Below are 18,351 nucleotides of genomic sequence, written 5' to 3'. Positions count from 1 at the left end.
GCCCAAGGTCATCACGATAAAGCAATATCTATCACTTTTTCCTAGGTCTCAGGATATGAACCACCAACTCTGTGTCCTATTCTTCTATAAAGTGTTTTTAAAATATTAATCTGTTTTTAATTCTTATTTGAGCTTTTATTCCTCACTTAATTTGGGCCTCACTGAGGAAGATAATAGATGTAACATAATAATAGGTAACACACACTATCTTACTTTACACTTAAAATTTTGTTCATATTCTTCTCTATTCTTCTCACATGGTGCTTACTAAATTTTCTCATTTTATACTTCCCCTTATTTTATGATGCACTAAAATTTTGTAATTTTTAAAATTAAAATAGCAGCAACTAGCTCTTTTCTAACCCCCATGAAGTGTTTCCTACGGAGGACTTTGTGGTGGTTCATATATATTCCTTACACTCGTTCCACTCATCATTTGCTTCCCATAACAGAAATGGGAAAGACTTACAAGGAGATAAGAAGTTGCCATATTTCCTTCCAAAAATTCTCAGACCATTCCTCTGCCCTTATCAAATCCGCCTTTGGTGTGCTGAGTGGGTAATGAGCTTAAGTTTTGCCAGCTGTTTCCTGGTTTAGGCTCATGATATCTCCTGTGTTGGAATTCACCCAGGGAGCCCAAGGGCCGCAGGGACCAGCGGGCGCTCCAGGACTCAAAGGTGACGGCTACCCTGGTGTGCCTGTAAGTGTGGACGCTGCTGCTATCTCCTCCTTCCCTCCCCCCTTCCTCCTGTCTCTTTCCTTTCCTTCCTCTCGCCCCTCCCTCCTCTTCTCCTTTTCTCCTCCCTCCCTTCCCTTCTTTTCCTTTCTCTTTTCTCCTCCCTCCCTCCCTCCTCCCCTTCCCTTCCTCAACCCTGCACACAGCAAGGTTGCTCCCTCTCCCCCTTATTATGTCATCTCAGGGCCCTCGAGGAATCCCGGGACCTCCTGGATCAAGGGGATTACCTGGAGTTGGAGACACTGGAGCAAAGGTAGGCAACAGTAGCTTTTAAAAATGTACTTGTAGTTAAGAGGTTTGGTAAAAGTGAACATCTTTACCAGACCTGAGAGGAGAGGAGAAGCGTCTAAAGAACTGATCAAGTTATTTATCCTCATCTATGGACTCTCCAGAGCCTTGCACTCACTTGAACACGCAGATTAACCTTCTGTTTTTCCCTTCTGTTTCCTTGCTAGCAACGCTTGCATTCGTTTGCCGCTTTGTCTTCCAGTCACAAGGACAGACTTTGGTTCAGGCCCCTGCCCTCTCTGGTCACGCTCCTGCCTAGGTGCCCTCGTACCATCCCATGGCATTAACCACTGTGCACGCACTGATGGCCTCCAAATGTCTATCTTCCCTCCTCTAAGCCCTGGTCTCACACACCTAGTTTCTTACCAGACGTCTCCTTTTAGATCTCTCACAGACATCTCTAACCTAATATCCCAAATAAAGCCTTTGATTTTCACTCCCTTGGCCTGGAAGTGGTGCTACCCACGCTCCTTGCTAATGCCACAACACCTAAATCATTTTTGGTCCTCCTTCCCCTCTCTTCCCCCCACATCTAGTCCTATGGCAAATCTGTCAGTTCTACCTTCAAAATTATATCTCTGTAGCCTCTGGCTACTTGTCTCTTGCTGCATCTCCCAAGGAGATCACCACTATCTCTCACCTGGGCTGTTAAAACAACTTCTCCATTGGTCTTCCCTCCTCCACCTCTGCCCTTCTATTACCTCGCAGGCAAGGTGATCTTTTGAAGCCAAAAATCAGATCACACCCCTCTCCTTCTGAAGAAAACTCTCCGGTGGCTTCTCTGTACAGAGAGCAAGCTGCACCCACTTTCCATGTTCTCTGGGGCCCTTTGTAACCTGGCCGCAGCTCCTGTCCTTTGCTCCCTTGCTGCCTGCCTCCCGCCTCACTGACCTGGGCTCCTTCAGCTCCCTCCTGCTTCCAGACCTTGACTTTATCAGGCTGGCTCATTCTCAAGGTCTCAAGTCTGACCTCCTTCTCCACCTATATAAAAGGCAATTCTCTCCTCTCCCTCCCTCCCTCCCCCAACACTATCATATCCCCTGGTGTATTTCCTCCATGACATGCATAATTTCTGAAATCAACTTCCTTATTTCCTGGTCTGCATATTTCACAAGGGTATCAATTTTCCTGAAGGCCGGCTCTTTGTTGCACTAAATTCTTGATTCCAGAACTAGGCTTGCCACCCAAAAGGAACTCTTTAACGTGTTGAATGAATGAATAATGAGTGAATGATCAATATTTTCCCACAGAGAGAAATTCTCCTTAGAGATAGATCTACACATTTAGTTGTTAAGATGCTGCCTTTTAAAGAAAGAGGTTGTAAGTGCCTAATGTCCACTTTTTGTCTTGAGTTGTTGGTCTCTGCTGTGGCACTTGCGAGTGCTGCCACCGTGATGCTCCTTCTGTACTGTGGGGCGAGTACCCTTTCATCCTCTCCCTGGTAGAATGAAAGACTGGAGACCCAAGGCATTCAATTCATCCCTCAAGGAGGTCTTGAGTCCTGCCTGGCTGTCTCTCAGGGTAATCAGGAAAGTCAGGGGAGATGTGTCTGAAGGCGCTGAGTAGACTCTGCAGGGAAGAGACACTCGAGGTGCTTTTGCCAAGGTTCTGGCATCTGACTCAGCATTGGATCTTATCCTTATCTGAATTGGGGCATTGAAATATTCTTTTTTCTTTAAGGCAAAGTGCCTGTTAAGATTTAAAAATACAGGAACTTTAATATGTAAGCCTCGTTATTTTCTGCTAAGTGAAACACTGGTAAAAACTCTGTTTTTACACTGAATATTCCTTTAGTTAGGGAACTACGAGCTTATTCCTATTTGAAATATGGTATGTGTGAAATAAAGTGTGTTAAATAAACTGGACTGTTTGTATTCCAATGGAAACACATAACCATTTACATTTCTGTAAGTAGATTATTATATTTTGTATACATATACATTGTATTATATTAAGTTATACTATTGTACTACTACTTTACATTTAGCAGTAATAATAAAGGTGGACACTTAAGCACAGATAGTGAGCACTTAAAAATTTTTATTCTTGTGAATGTTCTACCGTGTCAGGTTATTTAACATATAGACTAAAACTAAATGGGTTCATTTGTCATTTCTCTTTCAAAGTCCCTTGTATTTTTTCATATACATTTTAAGGGGGGAAAAAAGGCATTCTTTCAAAAGTTTATCCTGCCTATTTTTGGTTGTTATTAATAGTCTGCATGTTGCCAAAAGATGTGTCTCAAGTGAAACTCATATTCATTTACGTGCGTGCATGCTCAGTCATGTCCAACTCTGTGTGACCCCAAGGACTGTAGCCCGCCAGGCTCCTCTGTCCATGGGATTCTCCAGGCAAGAATACTGGAGTGGGTTGCCATTTCCTTCTCCAGGGGATCTTCCCACCTCAGGGACTGAACCCAGGTCTCCTGCGTCTTCTACACTGCAGGTGAATGCTCTACCACTGAGCCACCAGGGAAGCCCAAAACTCATGTCAGTTCAGTTCAGTTCAGTTCAGTAGCTCAGTCGTGTCTGACTCTTTGCGACCCCATTGTGTCTATTAATTCACACATGAAGCTGAATGGAGGCGGTATCCTCCAGCTCACTCCTACTGAGGGGAGGCGGGAATGTTTGTTAGGACCTGCCTCTGTCCGCACCTCCCTCCCAGCTGCATTTTCCTTCTTCCTGTCTCCCCTTCTTGTGGAAGTTGGGGAGGTGTGTTATCCTGCCCGCCTCTAGCCCTGGAAGGAAATAGCAGGAGTGCACGCTCTTCTTAGAATCAAAGAACTTGGATCATTAATTTAAAAATCAAGGACATTCCAAAAGCAAACAGCAGTTTCTGATAACTTCCAAAACCACCTCTCTTCTTTTATAGACACCCTAGAGTCTTTATGTGTCTTTTTTATTTCCTGAAGAAAACTTTTGGCTACCCACACAGCCCAACAGAAGCTGGTAAAGAAAAGGAAATTTTTGGAAAAGTCTAATTCCACTTAATTTTGTCCTTTTGGTTTAATAAGGTGGAGTTGAGACTCTCAAAACACCTAAGGTTGCCAATGGTAGAAAAAGCATAGGACTCAAATGTCTGCAAAATTCCTCTTGTTCTATTTTGTCTTAAAATGGCAGAGGAATTGTGTGTGGAAATGTGTGGGTTTGTGTGCGTGCACGCACATGTGTGTATAATTGTATAGACATATATATTGGATATGTTTTTTATTTAAATTCTGTGTTGTCACCTTAAAATATTGGCCTTAGGGCATTAACTTACAAAAGAAATGTGTTTTGAAATGAGGAAGCCATTAAGGTTGACGATTAATTTATGGTGGGCTTTGAGATATTTAGTTAAGGTCACATGTGTTTAGCATATGACACAGACATTAGAATCAAAGCATCTATGTTTCAAAACATATAAAAAGCAGTCCCTGACATCTTGCAACCTTGTGGTGCTCCATGGCTTTTTTCCAAGTGAAGGAATTCCATCTGACATTAGTGGTTATAGTACTTCTCCGTACACTTCCCTTCAATGTACTCCAAATTTTGACAAGGGCTTCTGAGAGATTTCTAAAATTCTTACAAAAACTACAAGTTTCCAAGGAGATAGTAGATATGGTTTTAAAATCCACTTTGGAACATGCCATAAAGAGGAACTGACAATTGGATTTTGTCCAGTAGGAAGCACTCACCCAGTGCCCTGGTCCCTGGACCCAAACTGTCAGCTCACTGATGGGGAGGGCAAGCTCAAAGATCCTGCGTTACACTGCCTGCATTTCTTGACTGGACCCCAAGAGACTAGGCTTCCCTTGTGGCTCAGTGGTAAAGAATTTGCCTGCCAATACAAGAGATGTGGGTTCGAACTCTGGGTCAGGAAGACCCCCTGGAGAAGGGAATGGCAACCCACTGTAGTATTCTTGCCTGGAAAATCCCATGGATGGGCTACAGTCAATGGGGTCATAAAGAGTTGGACATGATTAAGCATGCACGCAGGGCTTCCCTGGTAGCTCAGCTAGTCAAGAATCCGCTTGCAATACAGGAGACCCCGGTTTGATTCCTGGGTTGGGCAGATCCACTGGAGAAGGAATAGGCTGCGCATTCCAGTATTCCTGGGTTTCCCTGGTGGCTCAACTGGTAAAGAATCCACCTGCAATGCTGGAGACCTGGGTTTGATCCCGGGGTTGGGAAGATCCCCTGGAGAAGGGAACAGCTACCCACTCCAGTATTCTGGCCTGGAGAATTCCATGAACTATATAATCATGGGGTCACAAAGAGTCAGACATGACTGAGCAACTTTTCACTCACTCCTCAAGCATGCACACAAGAGACAAAGAGGACCCTTTGTGATTTGGGGACTCTCGGTCTATAAACTCTATTATCTTTTGAGAAGCCCAGATAATTCTTTGCTTCTGCATGTTTCACCCCCGTAGGCTGGTGAATCACCCAGGGCTGAGGCTGAGGCCTCAGATGTCAATCTCTGAGGGTGCGAGTTTGTTCTTGGCCTCCTGGAAGAGCACTATGAAGAGTGCCTCTCCTGGGCTCAGAAGGGCAGGGGCATCGCATCAGGCACCTCTCAGCTCATTCGGCCCCCATCCCTGTGCCAGTTCATCACAGAGAAAGCCATGGCCTTCCCCAAAGCTTTGGGGCGGTATAACTGAGGCCAGTTATTGCAAAAAGAACCTTTAACCTGGTTTGGGGAGTTCTTAAGGGATCTTTTAACCATCAAGTGGTTGGAATCAAGTCTGGGCAGAAAAGACTTGTTGGGTGGTTGTTGTTATATGTTATAATTATATACTACCTAAATATTATGTTTGACCTAAATATTTCCAGACTATCATGGAATTTTTAAGAACTCTCTTATTTCATAGATAAGGAAATCAAGAGCCAAAGAGGTTGAACGACGTGCCCCTTTACAATCGGAACAATGTTGATGCTATTTTGAGTGTCAGAGGGAGACTATAAATATGGATGAATGAATGGAAAACTAGGTGAATTAATAAGTCAGAGCAGGTGGAATGACTTGTCCTGATCTACAGATGCTCAATCTTCAATACTGTCCATTTTCCGACTACCTCAGCACTGTTTAGGGTACAGTTAGGTGGTCTCTCTTTCCATTCTAGTTTTTCCATTGTCAAAACTTAAATCATGTAAACATTCAGCAGAGGCATAAACCCAAACCCCAAAGAGTTCAACGTTTTCCAGAGCTTTAAATGTTTGAGTATTGTAAACACATGCTTTATTTGACAAAAGTGAGCCATACTCATAAATTAAAATGCAAGTCTATGTGAAATTCCACTGAGTATCATTATTCTAAAAATGTTCCCAGCGTCTGAATTGCCTCTCTGTTCTCTGCAATGGCTCCCGTATGTGCATACCACCAACAGGCAGAGGTGGAACAGAGAAGCGATTCACGCAGAGATGCACTAGGGATTTGTGGATTCCATCAGCGGACGTGGACTGGACAAGGAGCTCCATTTTGAACCTTGTCTGACAAGGAGGGCTGACCTGGGATACAGACATAATGATATTGATACGAAGGGTCCGTGATTCCAGATTGGAGTTGAAGAAACCCACCGTTTATAATATGACTGCAAAATTGCTACAGGCAGGGCAATCAGCTCAAAAACGGGACTAATTAAAGCCAGAGCCATATCAAGTTTAAATACCAGGCAGTTTGACCTCTAGATGTCAGAAAAGATCACTTGACTAGGTGACTTTTCAAGGTTACTCCTCAATTCAGTTCTATGCATGATCTCTGCAAACAGAGCCATAATCGCGTTTACCTTACCATTTTCAGTTATAACTTTCGTTTTTCCTCACTCTTTTCCCAGCTCTGCATTTCTCTTCCCAGGAGTGCATACATACCTTCCCTTCAGCCTGAAGGACGCACATTTTATCCTCTTAACATTCAACACCCATGTCACCATCAACACATTTTTTATTTTTAATCATGCAGGGATTTTCCCCCAGTGGAAAATTATATTGAATATCAGCACAAGAGAGCCTTCTCTCTGACATTAAAGGCACTGTCAACATTTCTATTTTCAAGGTTTCTAACTTAACTAAATAAGAAGGCTCTCCCTATCCAATGAAATTCTTGGCACAGGGAAATAATTTGCTCATCTTTGATGAGTTGATTTTGAGAAAATGAAGAAACCATCAACAACAAATCCCCGCTAGAGCCTACAGCAAATTTTAAGTTATCACGGACTTTAAAATGCTGTTGCTTTGTAGCGAATACTGAAATTCTAGGGGTGGGGGAGTGGGAGGAAGGCTGAAGAGGGAGGGGTATATGTATACATGTAGGTGATTCACTTTGTTTCACAGCAGAAGCTAACACAACATTGTAAACCAATTATACTGTAATAAAAGAAAGTTCTAGGAGAGAAACTGATTTGAGAGAACTGAAATTATTTTAAATGCTTTGACATTTAAAGCTGGGAAAATACACTACAGGAAATGTTATAGTGACTTGAATCTTGTTTTCTAACACCTTCTTGTTTTCCCATCCACTTAAGAATTGTGCTGGTCATTGTTACTGTCTCCCTTTTCATTATTAAAGGGTGTCAGGGGAAAGTGATTGAGTTGTTTGACAATGGCCCCGTCAATAATTAATTCACATTATCAATAACTGGGTTGTCTGTCCATAAGCCTAGAAGAACGCCTCTAAAATTTCCATTGTCATCCTGGCAACCATAAGTGAGGTATTTAGGAGTCACAAACTCATTACATAATTCATTCCAGAGTGTTGCTTATGTTTGTGGTAATTGGAGCCTCAGTAGGTATATCTTAATTTTCTTTAAAAGCCAGATAAAAAGAAACATTAAGCAACTGCTCATCATCACTTTGATTCCTTCTACCTTATTTTAAAACTCAATCATCTTTTGTTTTCATTTAGTGGACTCTTCAGAGGACCATTTTTTGGGGAAAATCCTTGAGAGGCTAATTCTTTTCACAGTGAATTCAATTTTCTTTTTATTGCCCCCAAAGTAGAAAAGCATGAAATCACTTTAAGAACAACTGCAACCTACTCCACAGCCTCTCAAAGAGTGACAGAGAATTAAATTGGCACAAAGGGAGAGATGGTGATTAGAGCTTTGTTAATATGTGAAGGTGGAGACAGTCTAATGGACTGTTTTGTCTCTAAGATTGTCTCTTAGTCTCAGATATTGTACTTAAATCCTATAGAACATAAAAGATATGACAGATGTCTCCTTATCACGGTCCCACATGAAATCCTTGCCACTTATGAACTCTGTGACCTTAGCAAGTCATTTCATCTCCCTTAGACTTAGCCTCCTCATCTGTCACTTGGGAATATAAGCCTAGTTCACAGGGTTATTCTGCAAAGTGGATGGAATCATGTCTATAAGATGTTTTTATGAATTCTAACACACAAGTATTAGTAGAAATAGTACTAGCCCCAGTGCACATTACTGTGCCAAATGAAGTGTATGCAGTATAGAAAAACAGAGTAAGCGTTTGTGTAAGTAGGGGATCTGGGAAGAGACCAATTGAAATACTGGGGAAAACCACAGAACTGAGGGATGGCAAAAGAGGGTGAGGGAAAGGGACGCCTGAGACAGCTGGGTGCTTGTGTGGGCTGTGTGGACCTCTTGGAAATCTTAAAATCGAGATTTTTTTTTTCTTTTTGAGAGAGTATGATTGACTCAGTATAGGCAAAGGACTTTCACAGCCACATAGCCATGGTCTTTGCATTAAATAGCAGCTGGAAACAGGTCTGGGGAGAAGTCAGCACATTGCCTCTGGCTCTGCTGCTGCTGCTAAGTCACATCAGTCGTGTCCGACTCTGTGTGACCCCATAGACAGCAGCCCAACAGGCTCCTCTGTCCCTGGGATTCTCCAGGCAAGAACACTGGAGTGGGTTGCCATTTCCTTCTCCAACGCATGAAAGTGAAAAGTGAAAGTGAAGTCGCTCAGTCGTGTCTGACTCTTAGCGACCCCATGGACTGCAGCCTACCAGGCTTCTCCATCCATGGGATTCTCCAGGCAAGAGTATTGGAGTGGGTTGCCATTACCTTCTCCGGCCTCTGGCTCTAGTCACCATCATTTAGGAGATGGACTCTGGAGTCAGACCTGGGTTGGAATTGCTTCCAGCTGTATGGTTTTTGGCAAATTCTATGTTCTCTTTAGCCTCAGTTTCCTTATGTGTAGAATACAGTAATGATGTTCAGATAAGATATTGAATAAAAAGTACATGACGCATGAGAAAAATAAATTTTAATTATTATAGATTTTATTAAAAAGTAACTATAATTGTTTTAATATTAACCAAAGAAAATATTTGCTAAAGGGAAAATGCATGCGATAGTGCCTTTGCTTTCTTGTTCTTTCTTTTAAAATGTAAAAGGTTTAATGAATGACTACTAGGACCATCATAAAATTATGCATGATTTTAAAGAGGTTGAAATGAACCACTCTGCAAGGTTATGGTCTAGGTGAAACCTTTACTAAATCATTTGCTAAGTTCACCCTTGGAAGCACTGCAGAAAGTCCTAAATTTGGCCATTTTCTATGAAATTAAAAGGAGTATCCCTCATCTAGAATCCTTTTGTGGGCCAAGATGAAGCTGAAGACATTCTAAATAGTTATTCTTTTTTGAGGGAGTGGAGATGACAAGGGAGGGGTAGGACTTGTAAATTTATGAAATTGATGGCTGTAGTTACAAATGGCAACTCCGGGATTAGCTTTCAGGTCTGTTCATTATCTCCTAATGCAAGAGCTCCCTCTGCAGGCTCCAATAACCTCAGCTCCTGCATGGGAAGCTAAGTTCAGCTCTGCAAGTACCTGTTGTAAGTCTTCTTACTTGTGGATGTCACTCTATCCACTGACAATAAAACTACATATCTAAAAATATCATAGAACATGCACCTCTTGGGTACCTTTGGGGCTCTCCAGGAGTGAAATGAGTCCTGACCACAGTCCTCTTAAGCACTTTCACCTGGTGCTGTAAGGCTAGCATGGACAGATGCTGTGGAACAAAAGGCAGGTTACATTTCTAAGACCCCACCAGAGCAGAGAGACATGGTCTATGTGGATTTACACAGCTCATTAAGGGCTTGTTATTCCCATCTATTGAGAATTTGGTCCATGAACACCAAGGAACTACCCTAAAATATGTTACTGACCAACTCTAATACCTGCAGAATGTGTTAAGACTTGATTTAAAGTCTATCAGATTCATAAAAGCATAGATCAAGAGATTACAAAAGACTACTCTGATAGATAAGACATTGCTATATGTCAACAGTTATACAGAAAAAAAGATGGGCAGCTTGTTTGAGGTAAACACTGGAGTACCACAGATGACATGGATCACATTGTTAAAGCTCACTGGCTAAGGTTCAGATATACAGAGGGCAATAAGGTGTCCTCAGGGGCAGCTGTTCTATTGTATTTAACTGTCAGACATTCCTAAAGGGTGAAGGTCATGGGAGCTGAATAGAAGAGAAAAAGGAGCAAGTGTGTGAACTGGTCAGGTATCACTGGAGACCCTTACTTGGTGAATTTATAGATATCCCTTTTAAAGATATTTCAGAGGTACACAAGAAAGAAGAGATAATAGAAATGTGTATAATACAGGACAAGGTCTTATTCTCTACTTGGAGCTCTTGATGACAGGCATGATCATTTAAATTCAGAGAAACTTCGGGTCATTAAAAGTTGGGAATCAGAAGTAGAGAGGTATTAAAGAGAGAACTAGTATCTGTGGTCTCAAAAGCAGCTAAAGAAAAGTGGAAGAGATGGAGGTAGAAGACCAGAATCATAAAAGATGCCTGCAAGCAAAAGGGAAAACTATAATTAAAAAGTAGGGAATAAAAGAACTAACTCAATAATAAAGTTTAAAGGTCTTCCCCATTTTTTAGGCCTTGTTTCCTATAGAAATATTTTAAGGTTTGTAAATAGAAAGTGACGCTAAATAAAAGATGGGATGTTTTTCTAGATAAACAATGTAATCATTTCTTATAATCTGTGATTTTCGAATTGTTGAAAAGCTGGTTATTTAGCTCCTAATTAGGATGTGTACAAAACAGAACCTAGGGCAAAGAGCTTGGGAGTCTAGGTTCAAAGACTGGTTCGAGGCTTTCTTTCTTTATAACTTTATTGAGGCATATTTTATATGTCATAGGATTCACCTACTTTAAGTGTATGATTGAATGGTTTTTTTAGTACATTTACCAAGTTATATAGCCATCATCACAAATCAGTTTTAGGACATCTTCATCCCCCAATAAGATCTCTCATGTCCATTTATAGTTAATCCTCCTTTCGTGCTTCTATTCTTGGCCCCAGGAAACCACTGACTTACTTTCTGTCTCTATAGATATGCCTTTTCTGGACATTTCATATACATGGACTCAATATGTAGTCTCACGTATTTGATTTCTTTCATTAAGAATAGTTTTTGAGGCTCATCTATATTGTTGTGTGCAGCGATTGTTCATTCCTTTTAACTGCCGAATATATCACATTTTGTCTATCCAGTTGATGGACATTCTGGTTGTTCCCAGTTTGGGGCTACTATGAATAATTCTGCTAAGAGCATTCATATGTTAAGTCTCTGTGTACACATATGTTTTTACTTTCTTTGGGTATATACCTAGGAGTGAGATTACTAGATCAAATGGTAAAATTATGTTGAACTTTTAAGGAAACTGCCAAACTATTTTCCAAAGCAGCTGTACCAGCAGCAAACACGGATTCTGTTTCTCCACATCCTCCCAGCCCTGCCTCTCAATAGCTGTGCAGCTTTGGGCAAACTTCAGTTCCTTCTTTAAAAACAACGGGAGGGGCGGGGAGTTATCAATTACCAAGTGCCTGTTGTATGCTAGACAAGATGATAGAAGCATGACATTCTGTGTCTGCCTTCCTTGTCATTTCCATGAAAGGTAGATACGATTTTCTATGTGTCTGATGAATTTACGAAGGTTCAGAGAAGTTAGGGAAGTTAGTCATCAGAAAGATTTTTGTGAATACTAAGTTATACCAAGTATCATATAAAAACATGCAGAACACACTACTGGGGACACTGAGCGTGATTAATGAAGAGGTCGTCGTTTCTCCGTCTCTTCCCTTATTCACGCCTCAAATAGATCTAACCACCTGCCCCACCGGTCAGACCCCACCACCTTTCTGGTGATTGTTGCTGCTGTTTAGTTGCTAAGTCGTGTCTGACTCTTTGCGAACCCCGTGGACTGCAGCCCGCCAGGCTCCTCCATGGGATTTCCCAGGCGAGAGTACTGGAGTGGGTCGCCATGTCCTCCTTCAGGGCATCTTCCCGACCCAGAGACTGAACCCGGGCCTGCTGCACCGGCGGGCAGATCCTTTACCACCGAGCCTCCGGGGAAGCCTATTCCTGGTGGTGGTTGCCTATTATGAAACGTCATGCTTTGATGAATCTGAAACCTTGAGAGAACCCACTGTGTACTCACAACCACTCTAGAGGAAGGAGCGTCCTAAAGCCAATCTCGAGCCCAAGTAGCATAATCATTGTTGCGTAAAAATGTAAGAACAACTAGTTCAGAAAGGTTATAACTTTTAATGCTTTTTAAAAAATTATTATTCTTGTCTCTTCTTTCTCCCTGTCTTCACAATGGCAGTAATTACTTCTCCAAAATCCCAAGAAGCGAGTTCCAAAAAGTATATATTAAGGTTGCCAAGAAGCTAATTACCTTGATTGCTTTGAAATGAACCCCCTATCATCTGGTTTGATAAATGGCAATGAGAAATGAAAACAAAGAGAGATAACACTCTGTTGATCAAATATAGAAAAATGATCTGGAAGAAAAGATTATTATCTTAGTCAAATTCAAGGGTTTGGGTTCTTAAAGTGTATTTCTGAATATGAAAATTCATAGGAAATATTATATGAAATTTTACATGAAATATGGTACACAGCATTTTCCTACATCAACAACTTGTCATTCATTGTGTTTTTTCAGGGAGATCCTGGCATCAGAGGTCCTCCAGGCCCCCCTGGGCCTCGGGGCATAGGAACCCCAGGGCCAAAGGTGAGTCCGCAGGTCTGTGCTCTGGGTGAGGGTCAGGTACCATCCAGATGACCAAGGGAACATTAAATGCACAGGAAGTGCTCACATCATGTTGACTTATTTTTCTTGATACTGATGAAGGGCCTTACATGTTCATTATCATGTGAACTTTCAGTAAAATAGAACATTTAAGTATATAAAGTCATTTGCTTCCTCCCAAAGAAATTAGAAAGTTAATGCCTGTTTAAAAAGAGATTGCAAAGTGCTCAAAATAGTCCCAGATTCCTTAGAGGCTGTGCTAACATTAAGGAGCATGTGTTTACTTTGGCCAGAGGGGCCTCAGGTCACCTTGTAACAGGTGATGATCTGTTGTGTCCTGTGTGCAGTCTACTCCGTCAGGGCCCCAGCGCAAGAGTCTCATTTGTCGTCCCCGTAGAAACCGAGAGGAACTTCCTTTGGCTCCCTTTGCTCTCACTCTACTTCTCTTCCTTTTGTCACCTCCAATTTGGTGATCATTTATCCTTCTATTCCTTTAATCCAGTGTTTTTCAATGAGGGAGATTTTGTCCTCCCCTCTCCACCAGGGGGACCTTTGGCAGTGTCTGGAATCATTCTGGGCGCAAGTCCCGCTGGGGAAGGAGGGCTCCTGGCATCTAGTGGGTTGACGCCTGGGATGCACAGGACAGCCTTCCATAGTGAAGAATCATCCAGCGCAAAATGTTAATTATGCTGGGGTTGAGGAGCTCTGTTTTAATTGTTCATTCATTTGCTCAACAAATATTCCTTTGATTTGTTCAAAGAGGCAGGTAAGGAAATACCACTTCCCAGGTGGCTCAGCAGTAAAGAATCTGCCTGCCAATGCAGGAGACAAGGGTTTGATCTGTGGGTCAGGAAGATCCCCTGGAGAAGAGAATGGCAACCCACTCCAGTATTCTTGCCTGGGAAATCCCATGGACAGAGGAGCCCGGTGGGCTACAGTCCACAGGGTTGCAGAGAGTTGGACACGACTTAATGACTTAATAACAAAGAAATATTAGGCATAGTCATAGGGAAAACAGGTTTCAGTGAGCCACCCATCACAAATTCAAACTACAGACAGGTACATTCAGAGCCAAAATGCACAGAAGTGAATTAGAATCCTATTTTCAGAGAGGAAAGAGAGAGAGCTTTGTGAATCAAAGATTTGACTGAGGATCCTAGAATTACCAAGATTCTTAGTTTATCCTTTTTCTGTCCATCAACTCCATTGTGACAGTGGGCTATTTCTTCACCATACAGATCCCTTTAAATGGATGGAGATCCCTCTGAGATGTTAGTAGTTGTTATCACTGGGTGATGGAATGATGGGTTGATTTTTTTTTTCATTGTAATTTTCACTACTATTTTTACTTTATCCCCAATAAGTTCTTCTTGTAATCAGAAAAAAGTAATTTTTCCCATAGTGGAAAGGAAAAGACTGACCTACACTGTAACTTTGTAACTCAGGATTCCTGAAAGTTTGTTTCACCAAAATGCTAATTAGGGAACTTCTGGGATAAACAAAGTTAAACTAATCTTTCTATGTGGAATTTCTTAGAGGCTTTAATATTAAAGCCCCTTTAATATTAATTAATATTAACTTTAATTAATTATTTAAAAATTATTAACTTTATTAATTAAATTAAAATTATTTTAATATTAATTAATATCAATTAATATTACTTTAATATTCACCTGCCCCAGGGATCTATAAGGAGAGGCACATCCATGGTGTAAACATTTCCCAATCTTACTTGACCACAGAGCTCTCTCAAGAAACATGGGGTCAACTTATGCTGTGAGGAACATATAATGGGAACTGACATACTTTTTGCTTCACTTACATATTTTCTTAAAAATTCAAGTCTGATCCATGTCAATATGTGCTGAGTCTTTAACTGCAAACTCTGTGAATTAACATGCTATATTGAAATTGCAACATAGTAAAGTGAAAGTGCTAGTCACTCAGTCGTGTCCGACTCTTTGTGACCCCATGGACTGTATAGCCCGCCAGGCTCCTTTGTCCATGGGATTCTCCAGGCAAGAATACTGGAGCGGGTTGCCATTCCTTTTCCAGGGCTTCTTCCTGATCCGGGGATCTTCCTGCATTGGCAGGCAGACTCTTTACCACTGAGCCAGCAAGGAAACCTGCTGAATCTTTAACTTCAACCCCCATAAATTAATATGCTGTATTGAAATGGTGCAACATAGTAAAGGCTACCTAGAATTACGTGTGAGCCGTGTTTGAACGCCTGGTGTTTATGGCAGCAGGAGGAGCCCAAGCAGGCAAGGCTATGGGGCCAACACTCCTGCTTCCATCCAGCAGTTCTGCCTTATCGCTTTATAGCTGGATTACATGTAAAAATGTTTGAAAGGATTGTGTGGTTTAAAATTTTTGGAAGAACCCCGCTTTATATCAATATGGAAAGACTGAAGTGAGAATGAAGCTAAGAGCAGTAATCTGTTGAATGTTTTTAAATCTCCTTACCCTTCTCTCCGATATCTCTGTGTCTTCTAATAGGGTGACATTGGGCAGAAAGGCTTGCCTGGCCCTCCTGGCTCCCCTGGCTATGGATTACAAGGAATCAAAGTAAGTGAATGGAATTGTGCCAGGGTCGCCTCTCAACACACTAGAGCGAGGGGGAGAAGAGGTTGTGGATAATACAAAATACGGCTATTAAGAAATGGACTTAATGTAAGCTCAGCTGTTAAAATAGCATCCGGTATTTAGAGGCATTGTCCGAAAGTGGAAACATGGGATAAGTACACTTGCTTCACAAATGCTTAACGTTACATAAGTAGCTTGGAGAGAAATTGAACAGTTACAGTGGTTTGCAGTTCTGTCGGTTTCTGAGCTGAGCGGGGAGTCTGTGCTCCCTTCACCTTCCTCACCTGCAGCCTCCATTTGTAGCCCAGGGATGCCCAAGTTTCCAGTTTTAGCTCACAGTGGAATCACCCGGGAAGGTTTTGAATAATGCTGCTGTCTTACCCCAGAAGAAGGACATCTGAATCTCTGGGGGGGCAGAGTTTGAGTCCTGTGGGTTTAAGAGCCGCCCCTGTGATTCTCCTGAGCATCCAGGTGAGAAGCCCAACTCTGTGCTACTAGTGTTTACAACCACTGCATTCTGCTTGATTTCTGTCTCCACCACAATAGGCCTATCTCGTGAGATGGGACTCCCAGGGTCTCCCCACCCCAGTAGACAGAATTTGGCATCCACAGGCTACTGCGTAATTTAAACAGTTCCCTCTTCTAGTGTGTTGATTTCTGTATTTATTTTTTACCAGCTCACTCTCATTCTATTTGTTTTCCCCCAAATAAACTACAGTGGTTAAGCTTCAAAACAGAGTAATTCCCTCGTGGGTAACTGATATTGACTCTAAAAAAGTGGAAACATTCAAGATAAACTCCTTTTTGGATGGCAGAATTTCTTAGTAAATGGGAGACAGTAGGAGCTGAAGATAATACATGTGAAAAATCCTGTGTTGAAATTAAACCACCTACTCCTGTGTTAAGAGTGAGTTCTGTCAAGAGCAAAACTCATTTGAATCCGTGTTAAACCTTCCAATCTATCATGCAACATCTAGGGCTTCCACTGCAGGTCTTTTAAGTAACAGTTGTCCATCTGTAGGGCTGAGTACCCAAGCAAAGGTCAGCTAACATCACCAGTAGCATACACGCATTGGGCAACCAGCAGAAACCTGCTTCCTTGTAAACGGCATCTCTCACACTTCATCTTTTAAGTTCTACAGTTAAAAGATGGTTTTGAATTTATGAGTTTGCTTGAGCAATGAGCCCAGGATTGGCTCAGTTCACGTGTGCTATGAGTTGGTTATCACTGCCGTGTTAAATTCTCCGCCAGCTTTTCCCCTTTGTTATCTGGGAACTACTTCCTTATTAACAAAGGGGCCTCTTGAGTTGTGCGTAACTGATCCTCATCAGTTCTGACTCACCTGGTGTCCTGGCCTTCCTTGTGCCCCCCAGGTCAGGCCATGTTCAAAGTCCCTCCTGAGTGAAACTATGCTGGGAAAACTACCATCATAAGGAAAGAACCAAAATGAACACTGCCACGTATCCAGTCCTATCAGAAGTGAGAGAAGTTTCTCCTCCACGGAGGGTTGGGGCCTGATGCTGCTGGCAGTGAGCCTGGACCAAGGCGGCCTCACAAGCCTCCTCCAGACATACTGCCATCCTGCTGGCAGCAGGGCAAACATTTCTCTCAGTATGCCCACCCCATTTTTCTGACCCTGACTCGTACCATCCCTTCCAAAGGGAGAGAACTGAGAAATCAAATTGGTGGTGCTCCTCCGAGTCATTTTAAGGCTCCATACTTAGCGAAATTTCATTTCTTATGTTCATTTTTTGAATCTATTTCACACCCCTTTCTAAAAAACTATTTGAGTCAGTAAAATCTGCTTTTGTTGGCATGTCTGTTCAAGAGACTCTGATGGAAGTCCTTGTTATTAAATTTTCACATTAGGGCCTGATTTGTACCCTGTCTCTCGATCTCATCCCAACCATGGGGAAAATAAGGGGTTCAGGCTGCAATCACAGAAATGATTTGCTCCACCTTAGTTCCTAGAATATTGGCTTTACATTCAGTTATTCAACCAACCAGGGGCTCTCTGCTGGCACTAGTGGCAAAGAACTCATCTGCCAGTGAAGGAGACGTAGGAGACATGGGTTTGATCCCTGGGTCAGGAAGATCCCTTAGAGGAGGGCACACATGGCAACCTATTCCAGTATTGTTGCCTGAAGAATCCCATGGACAGAGGAGCCTGGCGGGCTGCAGTCCGTGGGGCAATGGAATTGGACACAACTGAGCAACTGAGTGCACATGCATTCAACCAACCAACCAACACTGATTGGGCACCATCTATGTCAGACAAATAGGCTAAGTGCAGAATAAAACGATGACTGAAAAGATGTGAAGTTTGTCCTAATGGGGTTTCAGTTCAGTCGCTCAGTCGTGTCCGACTCTTTGCGACCCCATGAATCACAGCACGCCAGGCCTCCCTGTCCATCACCAACTTCAGGAGTTTACTCAAACTCATGTCCATCGAATTGGTGATGCCATTTAGCCATCTCATCCTCTGTCATCCCCTTCTCCTCCTGCCCCCAATCCCTCCCAGCATCAGGCTCTTTTTCAATGAGTCAACTCTTTGCATCAGGTGGCCAAAGTATTGGAGTTTCAGCTTCAGCACCAGTCCTTCCAATGAACACCCAGGACTGATCTCCTTTAGGATGGACTGGTTGGATCTCCTTGCAGTCCAAGGGACTCTCAAGACTCTTCTCTAACACCATAGTTCAAAAGCAT

The 18,351-nt window shown here is 42.3% G+C and overlaps 1 protein-coding gene across 3 annotated transcripts in view; it reads left to right on the top strand.

Moving 5' to 3' along the window:
* COL28A1 (collagen type XXVIII alpha 1 chain) overlaps nucleotides 1-18,351 on the top strand; it is a 184,656-nt gene that overhangs the window by 96,328 nt on the left and 69,977 nt on the right. For all 3 annotated transcript variants that reach the window (XM_043871678.1, XM_043871677.1, XM_043871679.1), the window contains 4 exons: nucleotides 632-700; nucleotides 921-989; nucleotides 12,972-13,040; nucleotides 15,558-15,626. In XM_043871678.1, coding sequence (XP_043727613.1) covers nucleotides 632-700; nucleotides 921-989; nucleotides 12,972-13,040; nucleotides 15,558-15,626 — 276 coding nt within the window. The remainder of the gene's footprint in view (nucleotides 1-631; nucleotides 701-920; nucleotides 990-12,971; nucleotides 13,041-15,557; nucleotides 15,627-18,351) is intronic.

This window comes from Cervus elaphus, chromosome 18 (assembly GCF_910594005.1).
Source record: "Cervus elaphus chromosome 18, mCerEla1.1, whole genome shotgun sequence".
In the NCBI taxonomy this organism is placed as follows: domain Eukaryota; kingdom Metazoa; phylum Chordata; class Mammalia; order Artiodactyla; family Cervidae; genus Cervus; species Cervus elaphus.
This window is presented reverse-complemented; position numbering and strand designations above follow the sequence as displayed.